Source organism: Notamacropus eugenii, chromosome 5, assembly GCF_028372415.1.
Source record: "Notamacropus eugenii isolate mMacEug1 chromosome 5, mMacEug1.pri_v2, whole genome shotgun sequence".
NCBI lineage: Eukaryota > Metazoa > Chordata > Mammalia > Diprotodontia > Macropodidae > Notamacropus > Notamacropus eugenii.
Window position 1 is genome coordinate 153,085,365 of NC_092876.1, and position 12,861 is coordinate 153,098,225.

A 12,861-nucleotide genomic window follows, 5' to 3' on the forward strand; every position below is an offset into this window, starting at 1 on the left:
GATGGAGGCTAATGACTCTATGAGAAACCAAGAAATCACAAAACAAAACCAATGAAAAAATGGAAGATAATGTGAAATATCTCATTGGAAAAACAACTGACCTGGAAAATAGATCCAGGAGAGACAATTTAAAAATTATGGGCCTACCTGAAAGCCATGATCAAAAAAAGAGCCTAGACATCATCTTTCATGAAATTATCAAGGAAAACTGCCCTGAGATTCTAGAACCAGAGGGCAAAATAAGTATTCACGGAATCCACAGATCACCACCTGAAAGAGATCCCAAAAGAGAAACTCCTAGGAATATTGTGGCCAAATTCCAGAGTTCCCAGGTCAAGGAGAAAATATTGCAAGCAGCTAGAAAGAAACAATTCAAGTATTGTGGAAATACAATCAGGATAACAGAAGATCTAGCAGCTTCCACATTAAGGGATCAAAGGGCATGGAATAGGATATTCCAGAAGTCAAAGGAACTAGGACTAAAACCAAGAATCACCTACCCAGCAAAACTGACTATAATACTTCAGGGGAAAAATTGGTCTTTCAATGAAATAGAGGACTTTCAAGCATTCTCGATGAAAAGACCAGAGCTGAAAAGAAAATTTGACTTTCAAACACAAAAATGAAGAGAAGCATGAAAAAGTAAATAGCAAAGAGAAGTCATAAGGGACTTTACTAAAGTTGAACTGTTTACATTCCTACATGGAAAGACAATATTTGTAACTCTTGAAATTATTCAGTATCTGGGTACTGGGTGGGATTACACACACACACATGCACACGCACATGTACACACACATAGAGACAGAGTGCACAAAGTGAATTGAAGAGGATGGGATCATATCTTAAAAAAATGAAATCAAGCAGTAAGAGAAATATATTGGGAGGAGAAAGGGAGAAATGGAATAGGGCAAATTATCTCTCATAAAAGAGGCAAGCAAAAGACTTATTAGTGGAGGGATAAAGAGGGGAGGTAAGAGAAAAACATGAAGTTAACTCTCATCACATTCCACTAAAGGAAGGAATAAAATGCACACTCATTTTGATATGAAAACCTATCTTACAATACAGGAAAGTGGGGGATAAGGGGATAAGCAGGGTGGGGGGGATGATGGAAGGGAGAGCATGGGGAGGAGGGAGCAATTTGAGGTCAACACTCATGGGGAGGGCCAGGATCAAAAGAGAGAACAGAAGTAATGGGGGACAGGATAGGATGGAGGGAAATATAATTAGTTCTTACACAACACTACTATTTTGGAAGTCATTTGCAAAACTACACAGATCTGGCCTATATTGAATTGCTTGCCTTCCAAAGGGAAGGGGTGGGGAGGGAGGGAGGGCAGATTGGCAGACAGGGGCAGAACGCTCGGTGTTTTGGGGTGGGGGGAGGGGACAAAAGGGGAGAAAATTTGGAACCCAAAATTTTGTGAAAATGAATGTTAAAAGTTAAATAAATTAAAAAAAAAAAAATGAGAATGGAGGCAGAGCCAAGATGGCGGAGTAGAAAGACACACATGCGCTAGCTCCAAACCCACAGCCCATAAAATATCTGTAAAAAAGAACTCCCAACAAATTCTGGAGCAGCAGAAGCCACAGAACAACGAAGCGGACGAGATTTCTGTTCCAGAGAGCCCTGAAAACCTCTCCCAAAAAGTCTGTCACGCCCCAGACCCAGAGCTGAGCCCAGCCCTGCCTTGGCTGCCTGGCACCAAGAGGAGTGGATCATAGCAGGCTTCAGGGACAGGATCTCCAGCAGCAAGGCAGGTCCCTCCAACCACGGGCCCCAAAGCTTGGTGAGAGGGTCTTCTCAGCTTGCCAAGAAGGGAGTGGTGTGCCCCATAACTCAGGCCCCCTCAGGAGGCAGCAGTGGAGGCAGGAGCAGACCGGGGCTCCCCAAACAGGCAGGAGCCCAGATCCATTGTTGAAGGTCTCTGCATAAACCCCCTGAGGGAACTGAGCCTTTGAGGCGGCCCCTGCCCCCATCTGAGCACCTGAACTTAATCTCACACTGAATAGCAGCCGCCGCTGCTGAAGCCCTGAGGCTGGGAAGCAGCATTTGAATCTCAGACCCCAAGCACTGGCTGGGCAGACTTGGAGGCGAAGTGGGTGTGAAGAGAATATTCAGAAGTCAAGTCACTGGCTGGGAAAATGCCCAGAAAAGGGAAAACAAATAAGATTATAGAAGGTTACTTTCTTGGTGAACAGGTATTTCCTTCCTTCCTTTCTGATGAGGAAGAACAATGCTTACCATCAGGGAAAGACATAGAAGTCAAGGCTTCTGTATCCCAGCCCACTCAATGGGCTCAGGCCATGGAAGAGCTCAAAAAGGATTTTGAAAATCAAGTTAGAGAGGTGGAGGAAAAACTGGGAAGAGAAATGAGAGACATGCAAGCAAAGCATGAAAAACAGGTCAGCACCCTGCTAAAGGAGACCCAAAAAAATGCTGAAGAAAATAACACCTTGAAAAATAGGCTAACTCAATTGGCAAAAGAGGTTCAAAAAGCCAATGAGGAGAAGAATGCTTTCAGAAGCAGAATTAGCCAAATGGAAAAGGAGATCCAAAAGCTCACTGAAGAAAATAGTTCTTTCAAATTAGAATGGAACAGATGGAGGCTAATGACTCTATGAGAAACCAAGAAATCACAAAACAAAACCAATGAAAAAATGGAAGATAATGTGAAATATCTCATTGGAAAAACAACTGACCTGGAAAATAGATCCAGGAGAGACAATTTAAAAATTATGGGCCTACCTGAAAGCCATGATCAAAAAAAGAGCCTAGACATCATCTTTCATGAAATTATCAAGGAAAACTGCCCTGAGATTCTAGAACCAGAGGACAAAATAAATAGTGAAAGAATCCACTGATCACCTCCTGAAAGAGACCCAAAAAGAGAAACTCCTAGGAATACTGTGGCCAAATTTCAGAGTTCCCAGGTCAAGGAGAAAATATTTCAAGCAGCTAGAAAGAAACAACTTGAGTATTGTGGAAACACAATCAGGATAATGGGAATCTGGCAGCTTTTACATTAAGGGACTGAAGGGCTTGGAATAGGATATTCCAGAAGTCAAAGGAACTGGGATTAAAACCAAGAATCACCTACCCAGCAAAACTGAGTGTAATACTTAAAGGGAAAAAATAGTCATTCAATCATACAGAGGACTTTCAAGCATTCTTGTTGAAAAGACCAGAACTGAAGAGAAAATTTGACTTTCAAACACAGGAATCAAGAGAAGCATGAAAAGGTAAACAGGCAAGAGAAATCATAAAGGACTTTCTAAAGCTGAACTGTTTACATTTCTACATGGAAAGATAATACTTGCAACTCTTGAGACTTTTCTCAGTATTTGGATAGGTGGAGGGATTACACAGACACCCACACATACACACACACACACACACACACACACACACACACACACACACATACACACACACAGCACAGGTTGAGTTGAATCAGAAGAGATGATATCTACAAAAAAATAAAATTAAGGGGTGAGAGAGGAATATATTGGGAGGAGAAAGGGAGAAATGGAATGGGGCAGGCTATAACTCATAAAAGAAATAAGAAAAATCTTGTTCAATGGAGGAGAAAAGGGAGGAGGTGAGAGGGGAAAGTGAAGCTTACTCTCTTCACACATGGCTTAAGGAGGGAATAACATGCTCACTAAATCTGGTATGAAAATCTATCTTACACTACAGGAAAGTGGGGAATAAGGGGACAAGTGGAGTGAGAGGGTGATAGAAGGGAGGGCAAATGGGGGAAGGGAGTAACTAGAAGTAAACACTTTTGGGAAGGGACACGGTCAATGAGAGAACAGAATAAAGGGAGGACAGGGTAGGATGGAGGGAAATATAGTTAGTCTTACACAACATGACTATTATGGAAGTCTTTTGCAAAACAACATATATATAGCCTGTATTGAATTGCTTGCCTTTTCAGTGGGGATGGGTGGGGAGGGAGTAAGGGAGAGAAGTTGGAATTCAAAGTATTAGAAACAAATAGTGAGAATTGTTTTTGCATATAACCAGGAAATAAGAAATACAGGTAATGGGGTATAGAAATCTATAATGCGCTACAAGAAAAGAGAGAAAATGGGGATAAGGGAAGGGTGAGGTATGATAGAAGGGAAGGAACATTGAGGGAAGGGGTAATCAGAATGCAAGGTGTTATGGGGTGGGGGGAGGGGAGAGATGGGGAGAAAAAGTGGAACTCAATATCGTAATCTAAAAATAAGTAAATAAATAAATTTTTTTGAAAATTAAAAAAAATTAAAATGAGTAATATCTCACCAAAGACTTATTGGTTCTGGTTTAATTTGAAAAATACAAAGTATAAAAATTCACAAGATTGAAATAATCTAAAATTTATATACACAGATCATTCTAATTATATATTTTTTTAAATATTTCTTACTTGTTTGAGAATAATTGCTTGCTTGCAGAATTTTTGTGCTATGTTTGCAACCTGTTGTATTTTAGCAGGAATAACAAAGCCAAGTGCAGAGAGTTGACGCACTTCTCTCAAAAGAATCACCAACCGATCTGAATAGTGCACTTTTAGTGCTCCATCATTAGGATCCAATTCCATAATTCGACTATTAGCCTCGATGCTAAAATTAAAAGATTGAAATTTTAAGTTTTCATATTTTCATTCTTCTTTTCAACATAATCGTAGTAGACAGTTATAATTTGAGAAATCAAGTGCAAGTTGTGAAATATTTCATTGGCTTTACTTCAATTCTACAAATTCTTAAAATGGCATTTCATTAGCCATTAACCTAGACTCTCAAAAGATCAGTATCATATTTCTAAAAAGAAAATTTTCATTGTCTTCTCTCCTTTCTAAATACTAAGATTTCAATGTACTTAGATGCCTTTTCCTTTAATTACTTTGATGACTGATTATCATTCCCCAGAACCCTTCCTTCCTCTCTGTTTCTCTATTTCTGTCGAGCACACCACCATACTTCTAGATAAACAAGTTCACAACCTATCTTTCTCAACTTCTCACTCTTCCATATCTCACATATTCAATCAGTTACCAAGTCTTATCCATTCTTCTCCACATCATTAGTATCTTTTCCTTCTACTCACCTACCTTGCCTGGATACCTTGTCTGGACCCCTTTTATGGATTACTGCCACAGCTTGTCTCTAGTTCTACCTACTTCCAATCTCTCTCCACTGAAATTCACTCTTCACACAAGTGAAAAGATGATATTCCTCAAGCATAGTTGTGAATGTCACTACCCTATGCAAAAACTCCAAGGGCCTCCTGTTATTTAGGATCATACACAAATATAAGACCTTCACAAGCTGATTCCAACCTATTTTTACAGACTCATTACACATTACTGCCCTTCACATACTGAAAGAGTTTAGCCAAGATTACTTTCTTGCTGCTCTTCACAGAGTACACATTCCATCTGCAGTCTCTCTACCTTTTGCACAAGTTGTCCATCCTTCATGTCTAGAATGCAGTCCTTCCACCTCTTAGATTCCCTAGTTTACTTCAAAGATCAGTTTAAGCACCATTTCCAACAGGAGACCTTTCCTGATGCCCAACTGCTAGTACCTCACTACAAAATTAACTTATTTTTTCTATCCATTTTATATATATGTATATGTGCACATGTTGTATACTGACAGAATATAAACTCTTTGAGAGCAGGGGTCTTTGCATTTTTAACTTCAAATCCTCAGAACCTAGCACAAGGCCTAGCATATAGTAGGCACCCTCCAGACTGTTGAGCACTGCCATCTGACCTGTTGATGTGCCCTGAGGACCCCAGGCCTTGACATCTATCCTGAGGCTAACCTCTCATGTCTCAGTTATCCCTCTCAATTAGAGTGTGAGATCCTTAAGAGCAGGGACCTTGTTCTATTTGTATGCCCAGTGCTAAGTAAAGTACTCGGAAGATAGTAAGTACTTAAAAAGTGCTTTTTCACTAATTCACTTAAAAAATACTTATTGATTATATTGGTATATTGGTTGATGAATTGGGTAGAGCCTTCAGCCATACCTCTTAAGTACTCCAATCCATTCTCTATAAATTTCTAGTCTACATTTTGGTCAAAAGTTTGTCCTCCATGCCTCATGACTAAAAGAGTCATAGACATAATTATGAATCAAGCCTTCTATTTTACCTCATTTCCTATTCTTAGCATATATACAAAACAGTAAGTTACTAAAAAAAAATTCAAGGTGTGTGTGTTTTTAGTTTCTTTTATTTTAGACTACACCTGTGAAGAGGTTTTGGTGATAGAGGTATCTGCAATTCACAGCCACAGGGGTAGACCTGGGCACTGAGAGGTTAAATGACTTAACCAAGGTCACCCAGCCAATATATGTCAAAACAGAGACTGGAAGCCAAGTATTCCTGACTCTGAGGTCAGCTCTATTATGCAACATGGGCCTCTCTTTCATTTACTTAATACAATCAAAACACAGAACAAATACACACTTTAAAAATTCTTAAGATGATGCTCTAAACCATTTTTTTACACTAAGTGAGGACAGATTGTTAATAAACAACAAACTTGTTCAGTGTCTACACCACGGGTAGGGAACCTGCAGCCAGGATTTGTTCTGTAAAATTTGTATTTAGTCAAAAAGTCACACTTAAGGATCTAAAAGGCCACATGTGGCCTCAAGGCTACAGATTCCCCACCCCTGGTCTATACTCACAGGAAGTTGGTTTCCCCTGAAACAAATGGAGCTAGTCCTCTACCCTCACATTCTCAACTGGTCAGCTAGCATTTCTTGAGTACCTATTACACATAGGGCACTGTGCTAAGCACTGAGGATACAAAGAAAGTAAAAACAAAAAAGCCCTACTCTCTCCAAGAGCTCACAGTCCAATGGAAAAGCCTCACATTCTCAGTTATTCCTCTTCATTTGAGGATGAGTTCCAGAGAAAAGAGGCAGAGAGTTAATGAATGTAACACTATAGCAATTCTCCCAAGTACTCCCCAGCTCTTCATCTTCCCATAGTCCACGTTTCCATGTATTAAAAGGATATAGTTTTTAAAGTTTTTCTTCCTCTTCACTTAAGGCTGCTACCTTTGGACTGAGTTGGATAGTAATGCAGGCTAAACAACCACTATTCTACAGGTCTCTGCAAGAGAACCTAAGAAAAGTTCTTTCCTAATACCAGTCATATCTTTCTGTGGAAAAATGTACCATCCAGATAAAATCCCTCATTTCTGCAGGTAAAAAATTAATCTAAGACTAATGGCATAAGAAATCAATATCCAAAATACTTTTTATAATTTCAAATATTTTTACTTACCATAAGCCTGATCTAGAATCTGATAAGCCTGACTGAATGTCCCTTGACCAGTCATCAAATTGCTCTTGTTCATATAATTTAAACTGCTCTAAGAGATCATCAGCACTTCGATGAAAAGACCGAAAACCTGACAAGTCAAATAAAAGAGCTTCTGCAATCTTGATTGTATCGTCCACCTTAAAAGTCAAATTTGTAAGAATTACAAAAATGAATTTGAATTCTAAATAAATTCTAAACAACTGTGAACTTGATTCTCTGACCTGTGAATCAAAGATAGGTTTCTCATACAACTATAAAACAATGTTGCCTGAAGGATTACATAAAAGTAGAACCATCTCAGACACTTCTTTGCTCCTAAACTGTATGCTAAGAAGTTAATATTTCTTAATTTCAAAATCAGAGCCAAGGTCAGGGTAAAGTCAGATCCAGATATGTATGTGTCCTCATTAATTTCCATGGCATATCCCCAATATTAGTCTATTGCCACTCTAACTGTGTACTAAGTACTTTAGCCCTTCAACAAGTAAGCCTCTGGTAAAATCAAGGAAAAGAACTGAAAAGAAGTTCTCTCCTCAGTGACTTTCTTGCAAAGAGTATTCCTCACATCCTATAGATCTACAGGGCCAGAATCAGACTACCTGTATAGGAACCAAGAAAAGAAAACCACAATAATTACAACTATCTAGCCTTAGAGTCCTATGTTCTTACTCATAATCTAAGACTTTCATCATCAATTAATACCTACTGAATGTGAACCATATGCAACACAGTATAGTGCATACTGACAGTCCTCAATGTTCTTAGATCAATCTGGAAGTAATCAGAGGATCTTTAAAAATGGCAAATTGTTTATAATGCCCTGAGTACCAATTATATTTCACCCTTCCATTATTAACTTTCAACCTAGCACAAAGCTGTTGTATGAATACGATATTAATTTTGCCCTTACTGCTGAAAAGGAAATTTAAAGAAAGCAGTAAGTATAAAGAGATGTCTAAGTGTAGTCACACAAGGGAAACTAAAAGACACTGATTGAAGACAAATGGAACAGAAACAAGAGATTCTTTTACATTCATAATGCCCTTAGGCTACATGGCAATTTCTTTCAAATGAGGAAATATCAAAGTTCATACAACAACTCTTTCTGCACATATCTCAAATTTCTAAATGCAACAGATACCTCTTTCAAACTCAGGTAGAATTTTAAGAGGGAAAAAATCAGTTATGTGGATGAGCTAATTTTATTGCATTTTAACCGTAATATTTAACTGCCTATTTGACATCCTTAAAATTATTAACATTTTTGGTAAACATGCCTCAAAATGTATTAAAACTAATACCTTTAATTCCAGCTGACGGACCCAAACTATGTTATTCACAACTTCCGAAAGATTTTTGCCTGATAATGGCCCAGTTGCTTCACCAGGAATGCCATGACATCGATTATCAAAGTCTGTTCGAAAATCTGAAAAAAATATGATGATTTCATAATTTATCATAATTCAAAATAATGTTAGTCAGAGACATTTAAATGTTAATATGTACCGCTCTTCCCAAATGCAACCAGTCAGGCAAAGGAGATGCAAATATACAAAAATACTTCGAGAAAAAAACATTAACTAACTATACAAAAATCATCTCTTTTAAGTCACCTTTGACTGAGTCCATAAGTCTTGCCAATAAAGTTTCTCTTTCCAAAATCAATTCCTTGCTTATAGTTGGACGTTTTACCAGCTCTTTATATTTCAGAAATGCCTGGAGAAGCTAAAATTAAAAAATAATTCATTTGATAAAACCTACTTTTAAGCATTTAAATGACACACATTAACATTTCTGAAAATAGTGAAAAGAAAATCTTATAATAAAAAGTATGGAAACATACCTGCTGTGGACTATCTTGAATTTCTGAGATATAATTTTTCAATTTGCCGGCTATCTTTTGTTCTGCTGGTCCAATAATTTTCTCATATTGTGAGACTGCAGCTTTCCACAAAGGCTAAAACCAATAAATTAATTTGTTAGATTATAGTACACAGCAATTTACCATTAAAAAAAAAGTGAACTAAAAAGTGTGTTTCTAACATACATATAGACATGAAAAAAATACGTATATTTATACCTCAGTGTAGGGGTTATATTGCAAGGGATTCAGACCAGTAAAAGGTTCAAATACTCTGGTAAGGCATATAATTTTCTCTTCACTAGCAGGCAAAAAATAGATGAGTTTTTCATGAATTGTCCTAATTGCCAGGACCTGAAACAAAGCATACATCAAAAACACTTCAGTTTATTTACTTTAATGACTGTTTCAGCAAATAGTACAAATGTTCCATTATTCTCCTAGACACAGTCCATACTACAGCCAAATTCGCTGTTTCTGGGAATACTCTATGATCTTTTCCACTGCCTGATATCTATAAATGCTATACCCTCCATGTAAAATGCCCTCCTCCTATCTGTACAAATTCAATATATTTTTCAGCAGTTCAAATGCTACCTACCTCTCCTATTTAGTTTTTCTTCGTACCACCAACCAGTTTGTTTATGTTTTAATTACAAAGCACTTCTCTTATAACAACCCTATGAGGTTAGTAGTAGTATATTCATTTTCACACCAAGATTAAAGATCCGAGAAGTTAAGTTGGATAAGACTCAGTAAATGGTGAAGAATGGATTCAAACCCAAACTTCTAATTCAGTGCTTTTCCAACCAGATATGACCTCAATAAGAAAAAGAAAATCTGACTGCCCTTGATGTGTTCAAATCACCAGGCCCACAAGAACTATACCCTAGGTTACTCAAATAATTGGCAAATGTAATTACTGGGCTACTTACTATCCATGATCACTGAAGGAGAGTAGAGAATGGCAGAGATACCATAGAACTGGAGAAGAGCAAAGGTTGTGCCCATTAAAAGAAAACTTAGAAAATGGAATTTGAAAACTACAGGCCAGTGACCTTGGCTTTGATTCCTCAAAAAGTCTGGAATATATTAATAGAGGCATTAGTGAACTCTAGAAAAGAAAGTAAAGGTGATCACAAAGAGTCTCACCATGGCTTTATCATCTTCTCTTGCTTTCAAACTAAGCTCATTTCCTTTTGTGTAAATCAGGGAAATGGCTAGAAATACAATAGCAATAATAATAGTGCAATAATAATGATGATGATATTCAACCTTTTAATGGATTAATGGGGGTATTTCCTTCAGATCACAACATCCACATCTACTCAGCTCTGATGACTTCGGTATATAACCCATAGTTCATGATGGGCTTCACCCAACACTCCTGGGAACTTCCCTGAGTTTTTTGGGTTTTTTTTTTGGGGGGGGGGGGTATAGTGAGTTTTCTTTACATTAAAAATAATACCATGGAGCATAAAGAATACCCAAGACTCTTGTTACAACCAGTTCATTTTCTTTTTCAAGTATACAATTTCTTTACTGACAACCTTTTACACAACTTCTTATTTCTTATTTACAGTATGTTGCTTTCCTAAGGTCTTCATCAAATAAGCTATCTCTCATGCATATGTCAAAAGTATAAAAAACAACCTGGAATGGCCATGATTAATACTATTCATCTCAAAGATTCTCAATAAATCTAGTGAGAAGTCACCAGGAACAGCTAGTGATTAACTGAACATCAATTGGTCAAGTGATTTGTGGAATCCAAAAGCAAAAAGACACCATTCTAGGGGAACTCAGCTCTCCAGGACTTGCTCTTCACCTTTTCCTTTGGGTAGAGGCAAAAGGTTTTCTTTTTTTGTTGTTGTTGATGTTTTTTTGGTTTTCTCCTCTCTTGTTCCTCCAACCAGAAGCAGTAATGGTGACTTGCATCAGAAGCAAAGGGCCATAGGAGACCTATGTGCTGCCTGAGAGGGGAATTCAAGGGTGTTGCTTTCAGAACCCTAACCTTCTTGCAGAAGATGGGAGGAATCTGAATTATCTAGATGGAATGACCTTGGAATCTAACCTTCAAGAAGAAACAGGAGATCTCCAGTGCAGCACCAGTTTTGAGAGTGGCCTCATGGGCACTTAGAATTGCAAGTTAAAGACTCTCTCAAGAGTAGCCTGAGAACCCCAGGCACTAGATTTCTTAAAGAGAAATCTTCTGATGCATCTGGTTCTTAAGGGAAAAGACTATCCACTTGGTTCCTATATAGGATCAGAGCCTACTTCAAGAGTAAAGCTCACCAAGAATTCACTTAAGGAACATAAGAGGAAAGGCTTCTGCTGATACTAGATAAGGGTGAATGTTTCTTCTAAATGAGCGGCTAAGGAGCCATCTTCCATCTCTGTGCTTTTGCACCGACTTTCCCCACCCCTGCCAGGTTAGGCATTCCTTTCTCATGTCTAATAGAATCCCTTACTTTCTTTAAACCCAGCTCAAATGCCACCTTTTACTTGAAGCCTTTCCTAATATCCCTCTACCTGCTAGTGCCCTGATAGCAGGGACCTGCTCAGGACCTAGCTTATCATGTTAGTTGGTGCCTGGTAAGTGTTTAAGAAATGATTGCAGACTACTTGATTCAGATGACCACAGTAAGCCAGTAAGCTTTGGATGTGGAATTTGAACTCACATCATTTCAACCTCAAAACAACCACATTACATATCACTCCATGCTGCTCCTAGATTTTAACAAAACATTTCAAAAATCTCTCATATTATTCTTGTGGACAAAATGTAGATATCAGCTGGACAAGAGTACAGTTAGTAGATTCCAAATTGGTTGAATGGCTCTTCCAAAAGACTACCTTCCATTTGAAAGGAGGATTCCCATAAGAGTCCCCAATTAATCTATGCTTGGCACTGGGATGTTTAATATGTTTATCAAAGACATGGAGGTACTGATGGCATTCTCATTAAATATGCAGATAACATAAAGCAGGGAAAATCACTAACCTGCTAAATGCCAATCATAATCAAAAAAAAATCTTAAAAGGTTAAAATCCTGGGCCAAATCCAATAATATCATTTTAATATGGATTAAAGATACTCTTATACTTAGATTCCACCCCAACTTCACAAGTACAATACGGGGAAAGTATAGTAAGATAGCAGTTCACATGAAAAAGATACGAACATTTTTATAGGCTGCAAGTCTACAGCATGATATGGCAACCAAAAATGTAATGCAAGCTTAGCTGCAATTCAGAGAAGTATAATTTGCAGTCAAGAAAGGTTCTTACTCTGCTCAAAACTGACCTGAAATATTTTGTTCAGCTCTGGATGCCACCCTTTAGGGATGGCCAGTAAAAAAAGACCCAAAGACAAGAAATGGAGGGGCATAGAAAAGGAATGATGAGAAGGCAAATTTGGCTGGAACACAGAGTGAGGAAGGAGAGTAACGTCCAATGAGACTGGAAAAATTGGTTGGAAGCAAGCTGTATAGGGCTTTCAAAGCCAAAAAGAAGAGTTGATATTTTTATACAGAGGCAACAATGAGTCCTTGGAGCTTACCGTACAGAGGAGTAACCTAACCAGGTTGTGTACTTAAAGGAAAACTGCTTTGGCAGTTGAATGGAAAATAACTAGAAAACAAAGAGACTTGAGGCTCCCCATAC

The 12,861-nt window shown here is 38.1% G+C and overlaps 1 protein-coding gene across 7 annotated transcripts in view; it reads right to left on the reverse strand.

Annotated features, from left to right (window-relative positions):
• DYNC2H1 (dynein cytoplasmic 2 heavy chain 1) overlaps window positions 1-12,861 on the reverse strand; it is a 413,209-nt gene that overhangs the window by 369,727 nt on the left and 30,621 nt on the right. For 6 of the 7 annotated variants that reach the window (XM_072611238.1, XM_072611237.1, XM_072611242.1 and 3 more), the window contains exons 7-12: window positions 9,415-9,549; window positions 9,178-9,291; window positions 8,948-9,059; window positions 8,636-8,760; window positions 7,296-7,471; window positions 4,419-4,614 (exon numbers count right to left, since the gene is read on the reverse strand). In XM_072611238.1, the coding sequence (XP_072467339.1) occupies window positions 4,419-4,614; window positions 7,296-7,471; window positions 8,636-8,760; window positions 8,948-9,059; window positions 9,178-9,291; window positions 9,415-9,549 (858 nt within the window). Of the gene's footprint in view, window positions 1-4,418; window positions 4,615-7,295; window positions 7,472-8,635; window positions 8,761-8,947; window positions 9,060-9,177; window positions 9,292-9,414; window positions 9,550-12,861 lie in introns of those variants that run through there. The other variant, XM_072611243.1, reaches the window with a different exon arrangement.